The sequence below is a fragment of the Nerophis lumbriciformis genome, linkage group LG38 (assembly GCF_033978685.3).
Source record: "Nerophis lumbriciformis linkage group LG38, RoL_Nlum_v2.1, whole genome shotgun sequence".
Taxonomy (NCBI): domain Eukaryota; kingdom Metazoa; phylum Chordata; class Actinopteri; order Syngnathiformes; family Syngnathidae; genus Nerophis; species Nerophis lumbriciformis.
Genome location: NC_084585.2, coordinates 13766612 through 13789941, shown reverse-complemented (window position 1 = coordinate 13789941; position 23330 = coordinate 13766612). Strand labels below are relative to the sequence as shown.

The 23330-nt window shown below is 42.9% G+C and overlaps 1 protein-coding gene across 1 annotated transcript in view; it reads left to right on the top strand.

The window, feature by feature from the left end:
- Window positions 1-23330, top strand: part of ripor3 (RIPOR family member 3) — a 31553-nt gene that overhangs the window by 2508 nt on the left and 5715 nt on the right. Inside the window, 20 exon segments of the mRNA XM_061932466.1 lie at window positions 11782-11880; window positions 12001-12156; window positions 12347-12425; window positions 14226-14249; window positions 14330-14383; window positions 14461-14610; window positions 15699-15762; window positions 15824-15867; window positions 15952-16077; window positions 16158-16303; window positions 16379-16505; window positions 16670-16815; window positions 16892-17071; window positions 17202-17292; window positions 17363-17575; window positions 17654-17959; window positions 18042-18171; window positions 19664-19834; window positions 19913-20080; window positions 20229-20431. Coding sequence (XP_061788450.1) covers window positions 11783-11880; window positions 12001-12156; window positions 12347-12425; window positions 14226-14249; window positions 14330-14383; window positions 14461-14610; window positions 15699-15762; window positions 15824-15867; window positions 15952-16077; window positions 16158-16303; window positions 16379-16505; window positions 16670-16815; window positions 16892-17071; window positions 17202-17292; window positions 17363-17575; window positions 17654-17959; window positions 18042-18171; window positions 19664-19834; window positions 19913-20080; window positions 20229-20431 — 2676 coding nt within the window. The 5' untranslated portion in view covers window position 11782.

Here is a 23330-nt window from a genome sequence, read left to right as displayed (position 1 = left end):
AACTAAACTGTGTACCAAAAGTATGGAAACATTTTACAATTATAAAAAAATATATGTAAATGTATGTTAAATTTAATGTTTTATGTCATACATGTATATATATATTTATATATATATATATATATACATATATATATATATATATATATATATATATATATATATATATATATATATATATATATACATATATATATATATATATATATATATATATATATATATATATATATATATATATATATATATATATATATATATATATATATATATGTGTGTACATAACATAAATAGATTGTATAATAAGAATGTTTATTTTTGTATTAAATTTATTTGAATATATTTGTATTCATACTATTATCCATCCGTCCATCCATCTTCTTCCGCGTATCCGAGGTTGTGTGGTGGGGGCAATAGGCTAAGCAGAGAAGCCCAGACTCTCCTCTCCCCAGCCACCTCGTCCAGCTCCTCCCAGGGGATTCCGAGGCATTCCCAGGCCAGCTGTGAGACATAGTCCCCCCAACTTGTCCTTGGTCTTCCCCGTGGTCTCCTACTAGGGAGGCGTTCAGAGGGCATCCTGACCAGATGCCCAAACACCCTCATCTGGCTCCTCTCGATGTGTAGGAGCAGTGGCTTTATTCTGAGCTTCTTCCAAATGACAGAGCTTCCCACCCTATCTGTAAGGGAGAGCCCCGCCACCCGACAGATTAAACTAATTTCGGACGCTTGTACCCGTGATCTTGACCTTTCGGTCACAACCCAAAGCTCATGACCATAGGTGAGGATAGGAACTTAGATTGACCGGTAAATTGAGAGCTTTGCCTTCTGGCTCTGCTCCTTCTTCACCTTAACAGATCGATACACTGCAGATGCCACTGTCGATCTCACGATCCACTCTTCCCTCACTCGTGAACAAGACTCCGAGGTAATTAAACTCTTCCACTTGGTGCAAAGTCTCCTCCCTAACCTGGGAGGACTTGGAGGTGCTGATTCTCATCCCAGTCGCTTCACACTCAACTGCGAACCGATCCAGTGAGAGTTGAAGATCCTGGTCAGATGAAGACAGCAAGACCACATTATCTGCAAAAAGCAGAGACCTATTCCTGCAGCCACCAAACTGGATCCCCTCAAAGCCCTGACTGCGCCTAGAAATTCTGTCCATACAAATTATGAACAGAATCTGTGACAAAGGGCAGCCCTGGTGGAGTCCAATCCTCACTGGAAACTGGTCCGACAATGCGTTCCAAGCTCTGACACTGATCATACAGGGAAAGAACCGCCACAATCAGGTGGTGCGGGACACAGTCCAATGCCATTTCCAAAGTTCCACTAGAAGGACGAAAACCACACTGCTCCTTCTGAATCCGAGGTTTGACTAATGCATACTTCTTTATACTATTATATAGTTTCATTTTTTTAAATTAATTGTGAATGTGAGTGTGAATGTTGTCTGTCTATCTGTGTTGGCCCTGCGATGAGGTGGCGACTTATCCAGGGTGTACCCCGCCTACCGCCCGATTGTAGCTGAGATAGGCTCCAGCGCCCCCCGCGACCCCAAAGGGAATAAGCGGTAGAAAATGGATGGATGGATATATATATATATATATATATATATATATATATATATATAGTCGTGGTCAAAAGTTTACATACACTTGTAAAGAACATAATGTCATGGCTGTCTTGAGTTTCCAATCATTTCTACAACTCTTATTTTTTGTGATAGAGTGATTGGAGCACATACTTGTTGCTCACAAAAAACATTCATGAAGTTTGGTTCTTTTATGAATTTATTATGGGTCTACTGAAAATGTCACCAAATCTGTTGGGTCAAAAGTATACATACAGCAATGTTAATATTTGGTTACATGTCCCTTGGCAAGTTTCACTGCAATAAGGCACTTTTGGTTGCCATCCACAAGCTTCTGGCAAGCTTCTGGTTGAATCTTTGACCACTCCTCTTGACAAAATTGGTGCAGTTCAGCTAAATTTGTTGGTTTTCTGACATGCACTTGTTTCTTCAGCATTGTCTACACATTTAAGTCAGGTAAAAGAATGGCTAAATCAGGCTAGAATGAAGGTTTTAGAATGGCCTTCCCAAAGTCCTGGCTTAAACGTGTGGACAATGCTGATGAAACAAGTCCATGTCAGAAAACCAACAAATCTAGCTGAACTGCACCAATTTTGTCAAGAGGAGTAGTCAAAAATTCAACCAGAAGCTTGTGGACGGCTACCAAAAGTGCCTTATTGCAGTGAAACTTGCCAAGGGACATGTAACCAAATATTAACATTGCTGTATGTATACTGGATGGTTGGTGAAAGATGATCAAGGTGTGTTTGTTCTGTCTGTGTGGCATCAAAAGAGCAGCAAACCCCTCCCGCCTCCTCCCCAAAGTTGTGTTACAGGCTGGACTCAAACAGGGGAGCATAGAGCTGTGAGCCCCCATGCACATGGGCAGTACAGTGTATGTTTACGAGTTGTCGTATCGAAGCAGGCGTCTCTCGTCTGTTGGCTGCTCATAGAAGATAACGCTTCGTGCAGCAACACGCTGCCTTGATGTCACCAAGCATCCATATTTGCTTTTTAAAGAGCACATTTGTCCACGAGACATCCTGGACATTGTACGCACTAACGATGCTTACGTTAGTGCACACATTGCTGTAGCATCCTGGCGTGTTTGCGTCTTTGGAGGGAGAAGAAGGCATGTTAACGCTGCGGGTACAAGACGGGAAGTTCCTTGTCAGAGCTTTGCTCTGCAAGTGTGACTGAGAGGCAACTAAGTCCAACCTCTCATCCCTTTATTAACTGATAAAGTGCTGCATCCATGCACTTCTCTCGCTTTTTGCTTCCAATTAGTGACTTTGGTGTGTCCACATGAGTGCAGAATGTTAATGCTCTCGAATGCGTGTGTATGTGTATGTCCTGAACAGCATAGTTGTTGTCCCTGGAGAACTTGAGTCATGCTTGACCTCTGACCCCCCTGCAATGAGCCAGATTTGTTTAAGGTGGCGCTGAGCCAAAAGAAGAAAGATAAATGTTGATTTGGAAAGAGGCAAAATGTCTCTTGGGAGAAGGTTTATCTCAAGTAACATGTTTTATTTCTCTCAAGTTTAGGCAAGTCAGCGCTGATTGGAAATAACAATATTTATCCATCTCTTCTTCCTCTTCTCTTTTATTCAATGGTGAATGGCAACCACTCGACGCTAGCGTTTGGATTGCCTAACAAAATATCTGACAGATTTCTTTTGCCAACTTCTCGATTGTGCAACAATTAAAAATGCATTTGTTATAACTCCCCTTCCCCTTCGTAGTCAAGATGGGGATTATTGAGGGTGCAAAGCGTGAACCAACTTATTCACTCAAAAGACTAAGGGCCTGATCTACTAGGATCCAAATAACGTGCTAAACAGCGTGTGCAATTTGTAAAATTGTGTGTACTATGAGTGGTCGTGATGCATGTGATCTACTAAGACTGTGTGTTCAATTGAAAACTGGTGCAGATTGCCCTATTCAAATTAGGTTTTTGCTTGTACAAATGGCATTAGGTGCCCTCCACATTTATGTTATTGTGCTCTCCAACCTGTGTGCGATGTTGGAGAACTAGCACCGTATTTTTCGGACTATAAGTCGCAGTTTTTTTCATAGTTTGGCCGGGCTCTAGTGCGACTTATATATGTTTTTTTCCTTTTTTATTATGCATTTTTGGCAGGTGCGACTTATACTCCGAAAAATATGGTAACACTTTTTCTGCAGAACAGCAACAGAAACTATTTTTTAGAAACTAAACTCCTCTTGCTTCATCCGTCTCATTTTGCATCTGGCAGCCATATTTTATCATTCCTTCAAATTCTGAGTGAAAATAACATGATTCGGGATTAAGATGCTACCAAAACGCTTACTACGCAATACGGTCTTCTGTAGGTGACGTCAGCAGGCTGATGCAGCGCCCTCTCACTTTTTGAAGCTAAAAGTGGACGTTCCAAAATGTGCTTTAACTCGTTAGAAAATAAGTCTAAAATCCCTACAGTGTCTATTTTGGTGAGAATTTTACCTGTAGACTTTTTTAGGTCCAAAACTATGAAATAAGTGCCAATGTTGTCAGCATTAGAGGGGATCTGTAAAGGGGAACTGCACTTTTTTTTTTTAATTTGCCTATCGTTCACAATCATTATGAAAGATATGACGACGGATGGAATTTTTTGAAATGCATTCTAAATATTAAATAAACATAAATAAACGTCTGTTTACAGCGGAGCCAATGGCAGCTCCACTATTATGCCTATAAAATCCAACAATCATAACATTTTGTTAGAACGTATCAAAACACGTATTGGTATGATAGACCTTTTCTTGGTTTAACTCCTATCTTACTGACAGGATGCAGTGCGTCTCCCACAACAATGTGACCTCGGAGCATGTTAAGGTAACGCATACTTGCCAACCTTGAGACCTCCGATTTCGGGAGGTGGGGGGGTGGGGGGCGTGGTCGGGGGTGGGGCGGGGGGGCGTGGTTGGGGGCGTGGTTAAGATATATATATAAGAAATACTTGACTTTCAGTGAATTCTAGCTATATATATATATATATTTTATTACATATATATATATATATATATATATATATATATATATATATATATATATATATATATATATATATATATATATATATATATGTATATATATATATGTATATATATATATATATATATATATATATGTATATATATATATATATATATACATATATATATATATATATATATATATATATATATATATATATATATATATATATATAAAAGAAATACTTGAATTTCAGTGTTCATTTATTTACACATATACACACACATAACACTCATCTAGTCATTGTTGAGTTAAGGGTTGAATTGTTCATCCTTGTTCTATTCTCTGTCACTATTTCAGAACACACACATTATACAAATATACATTATAAAATCAATAAGAAAATGGGAGCTCTAATTTGGGAGTCTGAATTAGGATCAGAAGTTCCTATATAAACATTGCGCACTCACGTCGCCTTTTTGTATTGATTACTGCAGCTGTGCACTGGATTCATTCACAAATACAAACTACAACTCACAAACACTTTAGAGTTAGGCTCCACCATCAGAATGTGTACTTAAACTTATAAAGATCACATGGATATTATTCAGTGAGTTGATTCACCAAAACTAACCTGTTATACAGGAGGAAAAAGCACACAGGACGTTTCAATTGTTCACAGACTGGTCGCTCTCATCAGAATGACAAGACACTTCCGGTCTGCAGGTGATAGCATTCAATTGGGAAGAAACGCCCTACTGCCCCCTACTGACCAATGTGAATACTGATAAATGTGTAAGGACTGCTCCAAAAACGAATTCAAACCACAAAATAAAATAAGTAAGTCAACACAAAAATGTGACACATTACGGGTGGGTCACATATGCATGTACAGTAGATGGCAGTATTGTCCTGTTTAAAAGTGTCACAACATTGCTGTTTATGGCAGACGAACTGCTTTACGGGGGACGAAAACTTGACTGCTGTTGTTGTGTGTTGTTACCGCGCTGGGAGGACGTTAATGAAACTGCCTAACAATAAACCCACATAAGAAACCAAGAACTCGCCCTCGATCATTAGCTGTTTATATTATGGGAAAGCGGACGTGAGAACAGGCTGTCAACACGTCACTCAGGTCCGCATGGAGCTGGAGGGGGCGTGGCCTCCAGCTCCGCCTGAATTTCTGGAGATTTTCGGGAGAAAATTTGTCCCGGGAGGTTTTCGGGAGAGGCGCTGAATTTCGGGAGTCTCCCGGAAAATCCGGGAGGGTTGGCAAGTATGAGGTAACGTGCCGAGTTCCACAGGGTTCGGTTCTTTGCCCTGCACTCTTCAGCATCTACATGCTGCCGTCTGGTGACATCATACTCAAATATGGTGTTAGCTTTCACTGTTATGCTGATGACATCCAACTCTACATACCCCTAAAGTTGACCAACACGGCAGATTGTAGTCACCTGGAGGCTTGTTTGAATGAAATTAAACAATGGATGTAGAGATGATGTTCGAAATCGGTTCTCCCGGTTGTTCGATAAAAAAAGAACCGATTCCATCAACTCGAATCCCTTGTTGAGAACCGGTTCCTGTTATCGAGGCCACTATAGTAAAGAAAAAGAGTTGGTTCTTTATTAGAATCCCTGGGAACGAATCCCTTTCCACGTACAGGAAATGCCCTGTGGGACCTGCAATGTTATGCCCATTTGATTGTAGACTCTTACTGACACCTTGTAGCGATATGAAAACACTACGCGTCATTAGTTTGGGCACTTCCGGGTTGAGACAATTGAGAAGTAGACAAGTTGTGTTAGCTCTTACAAGCCTTGGAAAAGATAAGTCTGTAAGTAAACTGTTTAACTTGTTTATGTAACTCAATATTAAGGTGGAAAGTGGTTACGTTTGATATAAGATGTTTATTGAAAAACGATTTTTGTGCACTGTTTCAATGGATGTTTTGAGGATTAAAATGGCTGCCAGTCGTATATTTCCACCATCGAAATAGTTTCAACACTCAGAAGTATTTGCTTGATGATAGTACTGTATATTTGTGAGAAGCTAATATTTACATATTGTGTATTACATTTCAGTATGTTAATTGAATCACATAGCTTATACATTTGTCATTGTGTGTATTTCAGTTAAAAAAAATAAAAATAACAGTCCAGTGCAAGACAAAAGTAAAGATAGGAAAAGACAAAGCAAGATCAACAACAATAAAGAGCCTAAATGGATTAATCTGCTTTGGATTGTTTGTTAGCTGTCTGCCAAGCTTTATATAACCTCAACACGTATAGTGAGGGCAGAACAGGCAATATGCAATTATTGCCTGGCTTCGCTCTCATGTAAGGGGGGAAGAATTGTTGATTGATGACTGTAGTGTTCTGAGTGTCATAGTGTGTGTAGTTAGTATGTTCCAATAGCAGCAGAAGTGCACTTTTTGGAGAGCTGTATTATTTTCAGTTTTGTGTCCAAGGGACTGATTTTATTTAACACTATATTATTATTTATACACCTATAGTGATCACAGAGACAGGTTGTTTTTGTGTTACTGTATATATTTGTTTTTCTGAAAAATCCCACTTAATATACTTTGGATAACAACAGTCAATATATATATATTTTTTTTAGGGGGGTAACAGTCAATATTTATTTCTTTATTTTATTTTATTTTTTTCTTATAAAATAAAAGTGATCTTTTGTTAAACCAAATATTGTGTTTTTTTCCATATACAACAACCTATCTGGATTCGATAAGAGAATCGATAAGGAATCGGTTCGATAAGAGGATTTGATAATGGGCTCAAACTCGATAATTTCTTATCAAACATCATCCCTAAATGGATGTCAATTTACTTTTAGCAACTCAACGCTAAGAAAACGGAAATGCTGATTATTGGTCCTGCCAGACACCGGCACCTATTTAATAATACTACCTTAACATTTGACAACCAAACAATTACACAAAGTGACTTGGTAAAGAATCGCTGTATTATCTTCAACGCAACTCTCTCATTTGAGTCACACATTAAGAGTGTTACAAAAACAGCCTTCTTTCATCTCCATAATATTGCCAAAATGTGTTCCATGTTGTCCACCACCGACGCTGAGATCATTATCAATGCATTCGTTACTTCTCGTCTCGATTACTGTAACGTATTATTTTTGGGTCTCCCTCTGTCTAGCATTAAAAGATTACAGTTGGTACAAAATGCGGCTGCTCGACTTTTGACAAGAACAAGAAAGTTTTATCATATTACGCCTATACTGGCTCACTTGCACTGGCTTCCTGTGCACTTAAGATGCGACTTTAAGGTTTTACTACTTACATTTAAAATACTAAACGGTCTAGCTCCATCCTATCTTGCTGATTGTATTACACCATATGTCCCGGCCAGAAATCTGCGTTCTAAGAACTCCGGCTTATTACTGATTCCCAGAGCCCAAAAAAAGTCTGCAGGCTATAGAGCATTTTCTATTCGTCCTCGTCCCCCCTGCAAACTTCTGCAGTCAGAAGTTGATCCCCCGTCCCCCTGCCCCTTGCAGAGGTGCTTTTTGGAAAAGGAATAATATTACACCTCCGCTTTAGAAAGACAGGCCGGCAAAATGCCGCTCTTATCTTGGAGCAAATGTGCCACCTTCACTACATAAAAAGGGCCATTACGAAGGTACAAGGGTGATGCCTCTGGTCGACCGGGGAACACTGGGACAGAACAGCTCCAACTCCTGTTTCCGATGCATCAACCTCGACAAAAAGTTGTAAAGCAGGATTAATGTGCATATGAATTGGTGCTTTAGTAAAGGTAAGGTGGCCTTGGCTTCTGAGGTCCACCGGAAAGTTACCTTAGTGGATGTGAGCCTTGTCAAGGGTTCAGCTTTGCTGCTAAAGTTGCGGATTAATCACCTATAGATGTTAGCAAAACCCAAGAACCTTTGCAAGTGCTTGCTTGCTTGATGTAGGAGATGGCCACTCGACCAAAACCTGGATTTTGGCAGGTTCAGGTTTTAGATGGCCTTTCTCCATGATGAACGACACAGATAGCGAGTGAAATTTGCACTTCTCAGCTGTGACATATTGCCGATTCTCCAAAAACCGCTGTAAGACAAGATGGGCATGGCAGACATGTACCTGGAGATTTCTGGAAAATATAAGAATGTCATCAAGGTACACAAAACATAATTCATTGATCATGTTCCTGAGGACATCATTTATTAGATTTTGGAAAACTGCAGGCAAATGAGTGTGGCCAAAAGGCATAACTTAATATTAAAAATTCCCCATAGGGTTGTTAAAAGCAGTCTTCCTGTCAGGAACTAGCATGGCTGTACCTCCCTTTTAGGAATGGATTCTAGATGTCCCAACAAAAAAACAAGGTTCAAAAGTCACGGGAGGGTGGAGGGCGGAGTTGGTGGCGGGTCGCCAATCCCGTGTCCCCGCAGCCGCAGGGAAAGTCAGGTGGCGGCGACGTGTTGAACGCCACTGCAGCTGGCGAGGCGGGCGACCACCGACGAGGAAGCGGACGCGAGTGGCACAGTCGCACCAGCAGCCGTGAAGGTCCATGTCCGGGTCCTGCACATTGCTGGAGGGAGACCCCAGGTCTCAGACCGGAGGGAGTCCATAAAATGGCCACATTCGTGGTCACTGACGAGGTTGACTTAGAGGACAGCTTCTCAGCCGCCATGAAGGTCCACGCCCGGATCCCGGGCATCGCTGTCCATGACGCAAAGAGTGTGCCTGGATTGGCCACTTTCTTGGCTGATGAGGAGGTGTGTGGGTGCCTGATGGCCACCTGTGCTGCAGGAAAGCAGGAGGTCGCGGAGCCGGAGACGAAGATGACGGTGCCGTGGGACTGCCCATCAAGGACGAAGAGCACAGCGGCGTGTCTTTTACAGCATTGCTGCTAGTAGTAGCCCCCCCCCCCCCTTATCCCCCTCCCCCCTCCCCCCGCCCATCCCCCCCTCCCCCCCTCACGAAGCGGATGCCAGACTCTATCTTTTATCGGGGGAAGGAGCTCCTGGTTGGCGGCGTCCCCCGCTGAATGGTGATGTGAATGGTGCACTTTGAGATATGGTGGTTAGGGCTTCCACAGTAACGGCAAAGGCGCAATCTTCGTCGACAAGCTTGCTCCGCAGCGGTGACTTATGCTCAAAGCTGCATTGGCCCTTCAGTAGCGTAATTAAGCTGACGAGTGGTGTTTATGGCAGGAATGAGTACCGCTGTTGATATTGCTCCCTTAGGCAAAGAGGGACATTATCGACTATCCTCCTTAGCGTCCTCTCTATTGCACGTGCAAATTCTCTCATTTAGACGAATGCCTACCTAAATAAGTGTGTCAAGGGTGGCAGTTTGGTGATGGGTAGCAAGTTCATTCTTGATGAGACAATTACATTATTTGCGAAAAATTCTGCATACAGCAGCGTCACCAAATCCGCTCTCTCCGCAAGGATACGGAAGTCTATGGAGCATGCGGACACAGTCAGATTGCTTTGCTTAAAGTCCAGCAGGCGGCGGCTGTCCGCTTCTCTGCCATTAAGGGGGTGATCAAACACCTTCATTATTTCTGTAGTAAACAGGGGCAGTCACATGGGCTTCCGAGGAGTGAGAGGAATAGCCGCTGGTAAAGGTAGGAAGGTTCCTGTCCCGGTGTGACCTCCTTTTGGGTGAGTCACAGTCCTCATCTGACTGACACGCTGACTGAGGATGCCAACATTAGCCAACACCGTCTGGAAGGCGGCTGCAAAATCACAAAGAGGCTGGAGAAACAGAAATTACACACAAAAAGTGTGGAGAGTGATGTGTATTTCTGGTCTTGTCATCCTCATCCGGACAGAAGGGTGACATGGCAGTGCGGCTGGATTAAAAGAGACATCGGAGATGCTTTACTGAACCAAACATTGCTTTATTACAAGCGAGCATCATTATACAGGACTGCAGATCCTAGAGAAGGTCAGGTCAAGACAATGAGGCAATCCTAACTTGGAGAAGACAAACCATCGGTTTTATATTCCTCCTTCCTGTCTGTGTGTGTGTGTGCTAAGTCAGGAGAGCACATCCTGACCATAAAATAAGATGTTTGTGTGTAAGTATCTGGAAAACAACTGCTTTAAGTTATAATTTAAATGTTGGCGTTGAGCTCTCAAGGATATGGTTATCACTTTTGCATTCCGAAGTCCCAATTAGGGCCTCTTTCCTACGAGAAGTGATCCAATCCAACTGCCAAGGCCTTATCTTATTATGTGCTCAAACTGAAATACCACTATTTACTTAAACTTGGTGGTTTGATTTCTCCAAGATGAATATAAACATTCACCATATGAAAAACATAATAGTAGTTCATTTATTCACTTCAAGAGGAAACAGGTAACACTACACAACAATGCCAAGTAAGAGCAACAGGAAACAAGAGGCGTGAGTGGAGCCAAAGAAGAGGCGGTGACCCATCAGGAATCTACTGGCGCTGAGTGAATAGACTGCAGAACTTAAGTCGTCAGGAGGAAATGTGTATCAGGTGTTCGCTCAGGTGGCTCAGCTCCTTGACCCAGAAACCAGGCACTGCAACAAAAAGCAGACAGGCGAGAGCAGAGCTACCAGATCATGACAGCCATGCAATTAAAATCAGTGGTATGTTTTACTAGCTCAATGATGGCTCTAATTACTTCACATCAAATATTCCACTTTGAAATATATTTTGGGGAAAATATTGCATAATTTGTGTTTTTGCCATAAAAAAGGGCATAAAACACACAAAAAAATGAGCTAGAAATTTAAGTGTTGAAAAAAAAATGACAAAAAGGGCATGAAAAAAACGAATAAAAAAAAAACATTAAAAAATTAATACTTATAATCGTCGGATAGATCTGAAGTTGATCAAGACATTTAAATGTTGAAAGTAAAAAAATATATAATAATAATGTATGACTTATTTTTAACACTTTTATAAGTGGGACCCTTTGAGGTCCCTGATACTTTTTTTAAACTGTCATTGGTTAGAAAATAATAATGATAATTTCCTTGACTGAGAACGTTCCATTTCCTCGGGATCAAACTTAAGGGGAGCCCTAAAGGTTAAAATAATATAAGTATTGTAATAGTGTACCCTGCCTTTCGCCCGGGATAGGCTACGCAGATTAAGCAGGTGGTCTTTGTCGTCAGTCAGATGACACATGCGTTCTTGGGTCTGGAATAGGAAACAGGAGATTTGAAAACAACTTTCCGTGCTTTCAGGATGTCAGTAAAGCTGCGATTCGACTCGCCCGCCGATGGAAGTTCAGTCCAGCGGAGTCGCTCCTTCACTGGGTTCAACTCTCTGACGGGACGACGGCGGTGAGTGTTAGCATTGTTAGCGCCACACGAAGGAGGAAAACTTCTGACACGAAACAATAATGCATTCCGACAACATCAAACACTCCTTGTAGGTTTTCCATTGAACTATCCTCTTTTAAGGCCTTCCTCCGTGCGGAACTCTCTGCGCTCCAAAGTCGTGTCTGGGGGAAAAACTCCACGAGCTTCTTTGTCTCCCAGAAGAGGATTTGGATCCATCTGGTCCCTGCAGCCAGAGGAGGTGGACCAAGTCTTCCAGGCGCTCTGCAAAGGCCTCAGGTGTGTTTACTGAGGGGTGAACTGACATCTTGTGCCCACATAGAATTTAGGTCTGAGACCTGGGGTCTATGGAGGCCTTAAGTACGAGGTTTCAGGTCTCTTAATCAGGGATCTTGTTGGTCCACAGAAACTAATAGTTGTGGTGTGTGTGTGTGTGTGTGTATGTGTGTGTGTGTGTGTGTGTGTGCAGAGAGCATGTGCAGTGCCACCAGGCTGAGATGGACTTCCTGTCTTCACGCCAGAGAGAGAGTAAAAGAAACTCCAGATTGGTGAGTTTATACCTTGAACAGGCAATCCTTGTGATACGTTTTGTGTTACAGCCACAGGTGGGAGGTAATGCGCTACATTTACTCAAATAACTTTTTGGATAAATGCTTGTCAGAATAGTTTTAATGCAACATACGTTTTACTTTTATTTGAGTACTTTTGTGAAGACAAAACACTACTTAGAAAAGGTTTGATCAAGTGAAATTAGTCAAACAGAGAACAATGGTAGAAAAATACTAACCTATTTATTATTAACCATCTAGAATTAACTTATGCTGTCTGTAACTTGATAACTTCGTAATTGTTTTTGGCAACACCTAGTTGTCACACTAATTCATTAGGGGAAGTTTATGATGCAGTAAGTTGAATGATGCGGACATGTTTGTTACTGTATACTTTCTAATACCTTATTGCCTTGGAGACTTAGTAATATGCAACTATCACGTTGACAAATGTGCTGTTTTAGACTGCAATATTGTTAACTTAATTATGTATATCTAGCTTGTGTGCTAATGTGTGCATAGTTGTATGCAGTTTAGGCTGAACCTAGTAGCCTATAGCCTTTTATGTTTACCTTTTGTAAATGACTTGACTAAAATAGAAGAAAAGACCAACCTTGTGTGCTATAGGAGGACATTTAGATGTTAACTGGCTGTCCAGCATTGCACAAGTAAACACACTGGCGGACTGCTTGTAACAGAGCGTATATTACACATTTTAGATGCAAGCCGATATCATCCATAGGGATGATGTTCGAAACCGGTTCTCCCAATTGTTCGATAGGAAAAGAACCGATTCCAGGGATTCGAATCCCGTTTTGAGAACCGGTTCCTGTTATTGAAGCCACTATACCGTATTTTCGTGACCATAGGGCGCACCGTATTAAAAAGCGCCGTGTCAGTTACGGGTGCTATTTCTGCATTTAACGCATAAATACGGCGCAGCGTATTTTTGGGCGCAGGCATGGTTAAACATACGCTATCTTAAAACATACGCTAGCATGCATGGACACTGTTTTAAAAAGGCAGCAGGAGCAAAGCTGAGTTCGGTTGTACTTTATTGAAGTATTTATCAATGTACTCACATTAATTTTTGATCAATCCTCATCCACAAATCCATCAAAGTCCTCATCTTCTGTGTCCGAAATGAACAGCTTGGCAAGTTCTCTATCAAACACGCCAGATTCCCTCTCCTTATTTTCAAAGTCAGTCTCGTTGCCCATTAGCATAGCAAGCTAGCACAACAGTAAAAGCCGACTTCTCTTGCCCCGTTGTGCGTATCGATTCGATACGGTGCTGGTCCCCTTCTTCTCCAGTGTGCTTCACCGAGATGTCGAAAGTGAGCGTCCAAGTTGGTAATGTGTTTGTCGGCAATTTTTTTATTTACAACGCACATAGCAGCACTATATGCTCACTGGGGGCGTGCCTTTAGCGTCCTCTCTCACCTGAAACCTTCACCCTATAACGGCCGCATGCTGTCCTCAGTCACGTCCGCTTTTCCTCCATATAAACAGCGTGCCGGCCCAGTATTACAACATCTATGGTTTTTGGAACTCAGTGCACACACAACATATCTGGATTTGATAAGAGATTCGATAAGGAATCTGTTCGAAAAGAGGATGCGATAATGGGCTCAAACTCGATAATTTCTTAACGAACATGATCCCTAATCATCCGTTACTTGTTTTCTGGTAATATTTGACCGGTATCCGATATCAATATCAAACCTGGAAACCCTTAGGAAAGTATAACGTACATGAAGTAGGTCTTGAAAGACTTTGACATCTTCTAATATCTTTGCAGGCCTTTCTGTACGACCTGGACAAGGTGATGTCCATTTTGTTGGCTTTCTCTCAGCACGTCCCTCACATGCCTATCATAACTTTCACCTGCCTTTGCTCTTCCAGGAGATACGAGCCCAGGAAAGACACGTACGAAGGCTGGAATTCCAAATCAGCAAGGTAAGCATGTCGATGGCGTCCATACCGCCGTGGGCTCTCTGGCGTCCGTATCGCTTCATGTCTGTCTATGTCCACAGGTGGACGAGCTCTACGAGAACTACTGCGTTCAGTGGCGCCTGTGTCAGGGAGTTGTCAACATGAAACGAGCTTTCTCGCTCTCGCCGTCTTCCAGGGCGTCCAGAGAGAGTCTTTTAGAGCTCGGCCGCAACCACAGACACAGTGTGCAGGTTGGAACCTCTCTTCCTGTAACATAGGACAACCAGTTTAGGACATGTGGCAGAGTATGTTGGTGAACCTGACGCCTTAAGAATTTGTGCTGGTCAAGGAGTTGACAGATTGAGCATTTAGCCTGATACCTAGCACACTCATCACGTCTGGTTGCAAACTCAGCACCAGCTCAAACACTTAGTCGGGAAATGAACAGTCAAGCACTGAGAGCAAACCCAACCAGACGCGTCTAAGTCATGTTACAATTTTTCATGCTAACAAAGCAAGAAGGCGCTTAAAAGTACTTTTCAAAAATGCACCAACTCGATGCTCATTGGATTTGCCATAGACATGTTAAAAATTAGCAATAGCGATTTTACATGGCAATTTCAACACCTCCAAATGTGGTAATGAAAACAACAACTAATGTGCATGTTACAATTAAACGGCTGTGAATGTGAGTGTGAATGTTGTCTGTCTATTTGTGTTGGCCCTGCGACTTGTCCAGGGTTGTACCCCGCCTTCCGTCCGAATGCAGCTGAGATAGGCTCCAGCACCCCCCACCACCCCAAAAGGGACAAGCGTTAGAAAATGGATGGATGGATGGATGGGTGTAACAAGTACAATATTTACAGTATAAACTCTTTATGTAGACATCAAAAGAAAATACTGGCACATTCAATTGAATGGCAAAGGCTACTTCCTGATTAAGGCAGCACATGTAGTCGATACAATACTGCCATGTAATGTCTTGGAATTGCAACTGCATGCAAAGTCTCCTACACAATACAGTACAGTACTTGTAAATGAGACACAGAAGTGTAAGAAATTGGGATAACAACTGGACAACAAAGTTTAGTGTTGATTGTTAAATAAGAAGTTTGAGATTTGAACACACAAAAAAGTACCAAAATGTTGAATACCGGTATCGATTCCCAAGTACTGTATCAATTCAAATGTCAAAGTTAACCATAGCTAGCACCTATCCGTGGTGGACACGGAACACTCACTTCCAGAATATCCTCCATCCTTTGTTTCCTGTGAATCCGCGCTGTGATGGAACTCTCGCCGTCACAGTTGACGAAGTCCTCGATTTCCTTCCCTACAGGACATGTCGGCCATGGAGGGCGAGCTGGAGGTCCTCCTGGGAGAGCTGCACGTCAAAATGAAAGGTAGACCAGCAACAGTTTTCCATTTGACATGAACTTGGTATTAACGTCTTTTCACACGCAGGTCTGATCGGCTTTGCTCGACTCTGCCCCGGCGACCAGTATGAGGTGAGCGTCTCCTGCGGGACCTTAGTCATCACCATCCTGAAGACGATGATTCTTGGCGATTGATTCCGAGCTAATTGTGAGCAGGTGCTGCTGCAATTGGGCCGCCAGCGCTGGAAGATCCGAGGCAGGATTGAAAGTGACGATGTCCAGTCTTGGGACGAAGAGGAGATGGTCTTCCTCCCGCACATCAACCACAACTTTGAGATTAAGGTGGTCCTCTGTCCTTTGTTCATGTTTTGTATTGACGTCTCCTGCATCGCGTGACCTCTCAGCCATGGACATTTACCCAGGTATCGGAGGCCAAGGGTTTGGGCTGGCTGCTGGTTGGTACGGTAACCTGTGCCAGCGCTCACTTCTTTGTGGCTAGTCCTCAGCTGATGTTGGTGGACATCACCGAGCTGGGAACCATCAAACTGCAGCTAGAGGTCACCTGGAAGTAAGAAGGAAATACACACTTCATAACGACAACAACAGACCGCTCTAGCAAACAACAAACGATGTGTGCTTGCAGTCCGTTGGACAGCGCTGAGAGGGCGGGTCCTTTGTCCATCAGCAAACAGTTGGGGTCCAGCAGGAAAACTTCTGTGCAGAGTTGGACTGCACCGAGCACGCCCTCCTTCTCTGAAAAGTACTTCCTAGTGAGTAGTCTCACCATCATCACATCTCTGACTCGGTCAAGTCTAAAGTATTTGCCCCCCGCCCCCACCGTACTCAACTGACATGGTTCTACAAGCAGTCCACATAAAGGCCTTTAAGATCCAATTGGGTCCAGTTATTTTCTAATAATTGGTACTCTGTGCAGTCCATGGTCCGTGAGATGAAGGATGGCGGCGCTTCTGTCCCGTTCCCCTTGTCTAAGAAAGACAGGGGCGACGTTTCCCTGCTGAGCTACCTCTCCCAGTCGTCCATTGCGTCAAATTTCAGCCAACCAAGTCCAGCTCTCCTCAGGTAGGCGGGTCAGAACATGAATGAATATTCCAGAATGTAAGCTATCGAACACTCACTCACACAACTGACTCCACAGCCGTGACACCAGTCTGGGAGGTAGTCGGACTCATGTCTCGCTGGAGGAGGAAGGGGAGGACGCCCTGAAGGAAACGGAGAAGAGGAAGAGTCTCGGTGAGGAGGTGGAAGATGGGGAGAAGACGTGGAGTGGGGAGTATGCTGCTCAGCGTACAAGAGCTTCTGGGATGTACCTGCAGAGGTGACAAGAACCGTCTTATCTTGGACTAGAACATCTTCAGCAGCTGTATGCACTTTAGCTGCTGTAAATGTCCATAGCTTCATCTTAGGGGAGATAAGGAAACGCTGAGTCATGACATGTCCATCTTTAGGTGCAGCACCCCCGACATCCTCAAAGCCAACACAGATCCACAGCTGGAGGCTAAGGGCTCCGAGCCTCATCAGAGTTCTGTCGGCGAGCAGGTCAACGTTTGTCAATCTTCTCTATGTTTAATATTCATCACTTTGTCATAACACATCACATGATGTGCAGGACGCCTCCCCCGCCTCTCCCCCGCCTGCCACACACCCCCCGGCAGCTGCTGAGGCGCCGGAGTGGGAGGGTCAGAGCAAAACCCAAGAGCAGGCGCTGCGACTGGGATTGCTGATTGCGGACCTTGAGGGAACCTTGCAGAACCAGTCCAGCTATGAGAAGGAGCTAAGAGTCCTGAACCAGCAGATAGTTCACCTGGCCACCATACTGAGGGTGAGCCTTGCCTTACCTTACCAAGTCCTGGGGTGCGGGATCTGATGTAGGTCCAAGTCCCAATAATGTCTCCTTCAGAATGACCTGTCCTTGATGAGAAGCTCGTCATCAGAAGACACCTTGGCTGTTGCGGAAGTTCTCTGCAGCTTTGACTTCCTGTCACATGACGTCAACGCGGACGATGAAACTTCTGGGTGAGTTGCTGTGCAATTAGGCATTAAAAAGCAACAAACACGCAGCAAACCTTTTTTCTCCTCAAACATTGTGACTTGTCTAAGTAGGGCTTGTGGGGAAGAGTTGCTCATTGCTCCTCTGACTTGTGGGAACTGTGGTCTAGATCAGGCTCTGGAGATTCACCTGGACACCTGCTGCATCTTACTTCAGGTACACCACCTGCCTGCTGGGATCGCACACTGGTGCAACAGGCACCTCCTGTAAGGCTCCTCTGATGTTCTTACCTCCTCAGACGCTCCAGAGGAGCCACTTAAGTGCCGCCCGGAGAGATCTACTGGAGGACGTGTCTCTTCAGGCCAACATTGTGCAGCGAATCAGCTGTTTGCTGCTGGAGAAGAAAGACGATATCTCTACAAGAGAGTGTTAGTTTCATAAACATCTACTGTTCATTGTAGCATGTAGAACACAAAGTAGCAGTTTTTGTCATTTGGCATTTTAATGACGATAATGATGTCAGTGTGGGCCCCATATTGGCTACAGGGTTCTAAGCATGTCGCAGAGGGAACGATGCCTTTGATGTAGTATGTGGCACACATAGCAGTTATCAACATATAACACTTCTAACATTAAACGAACGTACGGTAAAATGTAATATTTGTAGAATGTATCAACATGTAGCATGTATCAACATGTAGCATATATTAACACGTAACATGCATCAACATGTAGCATGTATTAACATGTTGCATTTATTAACATGAAGCATGCATCATTAACACGTAACATGAGGTACACTTAACATGCATCAACATGTAGCACATGTAGCATAAATTAACACGTAATATGTGATACACGTAACATGCATCAACATGTGTCACCATGTAGCACATTTTCTACCGAAGACTCACGAATTTCAGTGCCCCTCCTGAAAATCTCCCGGGGCAACCATTCTACCGAATTTCTCCCGATTTTCACCCGGACAACAATATTAAGGGCGTGCCGTGATGGCACTGCCTTTAGCGTCCTCCACAACCTGTCGACACATCCGCTTTTTCACCATACAAACAGCGTACCGGCCCAGTCACACGTTGTGTGCGGCTTCTGCATACACACGAAAGTGACTGCAAGGCATACTTGATCAACAGCCATACAGGTCACACTGAGGGTGGCCATATAAACAACTTTAACACTGTTACAAATATGGGCCATACTGTGAACCCACACCAAACAAGAATGACAAACACATTTCGGGAGAACATCCGCACCGTAACACAACATAAACACAACAGAACAAATACCCAGAATCCCTTGCATCCTTAACTCTTCTGGGCTACAATATACACCCCCGCTACCACTAAACCCCGCCCACCTCAACCCCCCCCCCCATCTCCCGAATTCAAAGGTCTCAAGGTTGGCAAGTATGCATGCAAGATGCATCAGCTCAGCATGTAGCATGTATTAACATGTAACATTATTATTATTATTATTAACAATATATCAGTGTATCAATATGTATCACATGTAGCATGAATCAATATGTAGCATTAGAAAGTGTAACGTGTATCAAAATGTATCACATGTAGCATGCATCAATAAGAAGCATGTAGGACGTGTAGCCAATAGGAGTGTCAACATGTAGCACATGTAGTATATATAGATAGATAGATAGTACCTTATTGATTCCTTCAGGAGAGTTCCCTCGGGAAAATTTTAATATATCAACATGTACAAACACGTAGCACATGTAGCTTACATCAATATGTAGCATGTAGGACATGTAACAACATGTAGCACATGTGGCATGCCTCAATACATAACATAGCACTTTAGCATGTAGCACGTTAGCATGTACAGTCAAAGTTGATGAAATGACATTTGGCCTTGGCAGAGGTAACACAAGCATCTCGTCTTCAGTGCTGCTGGAGGCTGAGAGGGGAGTGCTGCACTTCTGGGAGGACTGCCTTAGTGACACCACATCGCCATTCTGCTGCCGCTCGGACGACTTTGTCACAGCGCTCAAGAAGAACTACTCTCACAAAGTCAAGTCCAAGGTCAGGGTCAAGCAGCCAGGACACTCTGAAAGAGGTAAAGAAAAAAAAAACCTCAAAAAAAATACACGCATTCTTGAAGTGTACCTGGAGGTATCCTAACATGTGTGTGCAGTGTTCAGTGGGCTGGTGCAGGAGGTACAGGCGGCCAGCAGGGCGGCGCTGTGGCCTCCCCAGCCGCCGTGCAGCTCGGACAAGGTGAGCGTTTTCCAGCTGTCTCTTTACCTGCGACGCTGCAACATCAGCACGCTGGGAGAACATGTGACCCGCCTCTCCAAGGAAGGTGAATGAATGAGCACGTCAGCCATGTTTTTTGTTTACTTTTGAGTATTTGAGAGGTATTTCTAATTTACCAGCAGCCTTAAACACAACAAATACTCTGTTTTCTGTCAATCGCATCATCCAACATGGCCTCATCCACGATGTTTCAGAGTACTTTCTGTCCGCCATGAGGGGACCCAAGCGGAGGCGAGCGTTAAACAGGATGAGGGGGCGGGGCATCACAGAGCTCCTCCCACTGGGACATACGCTGCAGACGCTTGCAGGGCTGCAGCTGGACGGCAACAACAAAGTGTGCAAAGCTGCAGCGGAGTGCCTGCGACGGGGCGCCGGCTGCGGCGCGTTCCGGTCTAAGGTACGCGACTTTGTGTTTATTACGTAAAAATGCAGTGCACTGTCGGTACTCACATGTTGCACTCAGGATCGTGAGTGTGCGGTGCAACACACTTAGCACCCTCGATAGTGAAGGGGAGGGATTACATACATAAAGCAATAATGTAACATTTGTCTCATTCTAAGCAGGGACGACACACAAATGAGAATAAGTAATAACCAGGTATTTTTACAATATTGTTCAATCAATAGGCAAGAAAATGTATACCGTATTTTCCGGACCATTGGGCGCACTACCGATGAATGAATATTTTCGATCTTTTTTCATATATAAGGGGCACCGGATTATAGGGCGCATTAAAGGAGTCATATTAGTTTTATTTATTTTTTCTAAATTGAAAACACTTCCCGACTTGTCCAGGGTGTACGCCGCCTTCTGCCCGAATGCAGCTGAGATAGGCTCCAGCACCCCCCGCGACCCAAAAGGGACAAGCAGTAGAAAATGGATGGATGGATGGAAAACACTTCCTTGTGGTCTACATGACATGTAATGGTGGTTCTTTGGTCAAAATATTGATGGATTAATGTTGTACAGATCATCTTCAAGCCGCTTTCTGACAGTCGCTTCCGCATGCGATGTTTTGTGGACGGTATTATTTACGTGGCTCACCTTTGGCAGTGTCTTCTCCCCATCATCTTTGTTGTAGCGGTGTAGCGTGCAAGGACAGCAGTGGAAGAAGTGTCAAAAGATGGAGCTAACTGTTTTAATGACATTCAGACTTTACTTAAATCAATAACCGAGCAGCATCTCCTCATCCGGAAATAACAACACAGGAAATGTGTTTCGTGAAAAACCGTCTGACCGGAACTCTCTAATAACTAAAGTTCCTTGGGTGAATAATATAATCTCACTACACCGGTATGTTTTAGAGCTTTCATGGCGAGTTTACTGACAGATGTAAGTAAGAACTTTAGATTGATTTATATTAGAAATGGCAACAGCGGAGGATGAATGTCCCATAACAAGAAGATAGAGAATGAGAAGAAGCTTATCGACTACGGTGTTGGCATGGACTACAAAGGCGGATGCGTCCTATTTTTCTGGATTTATGCAGATCCCAAATAAAGATCAGCAGGTACCTGAAGGTAAAACAAAGTTGCTTTTGTATAATATTGCGAAACAAAACCCCAGATAACATGTCTTACCTTATACACACACCATAATAATACTTGTATGCTTAATGCGCCAACAATTCATCAAGCGATGCAGCTTCATAGCTTACCAAAGTCGTAGTAAAACATTTTGATGGATTTTTGAGCGCCGTGTGTAATGTTCTATGTTTTCAATGGAACATATAAAATGTTGGTGTTGTTTACTTGAGTCATATTGCCATCATAGTGCAGTCTACACATATCTCTTATGTTTGACTGCCATCTACTGGCCACACTTATTATTACACCATGTACCAAATAAAATTGCTTCGAGGTCGGTAAGCAAAACCAGAATTATTGCGTACAGTAGGCGCACCGTGTTATAAGGCGCATTGTCGAGTTTTGCGGGGTGGGGAAATGATTTTAAGTACGCCTTATAGCTCGGATAATACGGTATTTTATTGAGCGATGTTGGTAAAAAGGCTGTGGACACTTTGCACTTAGTACCTATAGTCGGTCTGGGTTAGTTTTTGCCTCATCCCTCACTTAAATTATGAGTGAAAAAAGTGTAAGGAATACACTACCCACCTGATAAGTTAAAGTTAAAGTTAAAGTACCTATGAAAGTCACACACACACTAGGTGTGGCAAAATTATTCTCTGCATTTGACCCATCACCCTTGATCACCCCCTGGGAGGTGAGGGGAGCAGTGAGCAAAAGTGGTGGCCGTGCCCGAGAGTCATTTTTGGTGATTTAACCCCAATTCCAAACCTTGATGCTGAGTGTCAACCAGGGAGGTAATGGGTCCCATTTTTATAGTCTTTGGTATGACTCGGCCGGGGTTTGAACTCACAACCTACCGATCTCAGGGCGGACACTCTACCCACTAGACATGATAAGTCTGAAAGAAAATGAGATGACACAGTATGATCTGCTCATAGACTCTACCCAGCGGTTGTTTAAGTACATTAAAGCTAGTCTTGGAAAGTCCCACTCCTTAATATTTTACTCAGATGCAGGATTCTCACAAGAATGAGGCAAAAATACAACCTTATCTACTGTAAGTGTGCACATTTTGACAGGGCAGTGCTGTCCCAAATCCATGACTGTTAACAATTTAACTATTTATTTCTTATTCATTGGTGTTTGTACAAAACATGCATCAAATTAAATTCAAGCTTGATTAGAAAATAAATTATAAAATGTTTTCAAATTAATTTAAAAAAAAGAGTTAGTACAGACGTTGTAGGGCTGTAAAATAAAATGTAGCTTAGGGCCCTATTTAGCCAAAGCCAGTCCTGGCACCGACAGTGCACAGTTGACGTACTTATCAGCGTACACAAAAGTAAATAAGTATGGAAGTTAGCTAATTAGTGTTTGTTTATAGAGCGTATGGAAGTATTATTGCAGCAAAACAATTTGCAAATGCATATTTCAATCTGTGTGTTCTAATTTATGAGTGTAAAAAAATATGTGCGTCCATGTTGTGCTTTGTGTGTGAGGTGAAATAACAGAAAACATGTTTTCAGTTATTTTACCTTTTTTGTTAAGTACATAACTCCACATGTGTTCATTCATAGTTTTGATGCCTTCAGTGACAATATACAATGTAAATAGTCATGAAAATAAAGAAAACGCATTGAATGAGGAGAAGGTATGTCCAACCTTTTGGCCTGTACTGTATGTGTATGTATGTGTATATATATATATATATATATATATATATATATATATATATATATATATATATATATATATATATATATATA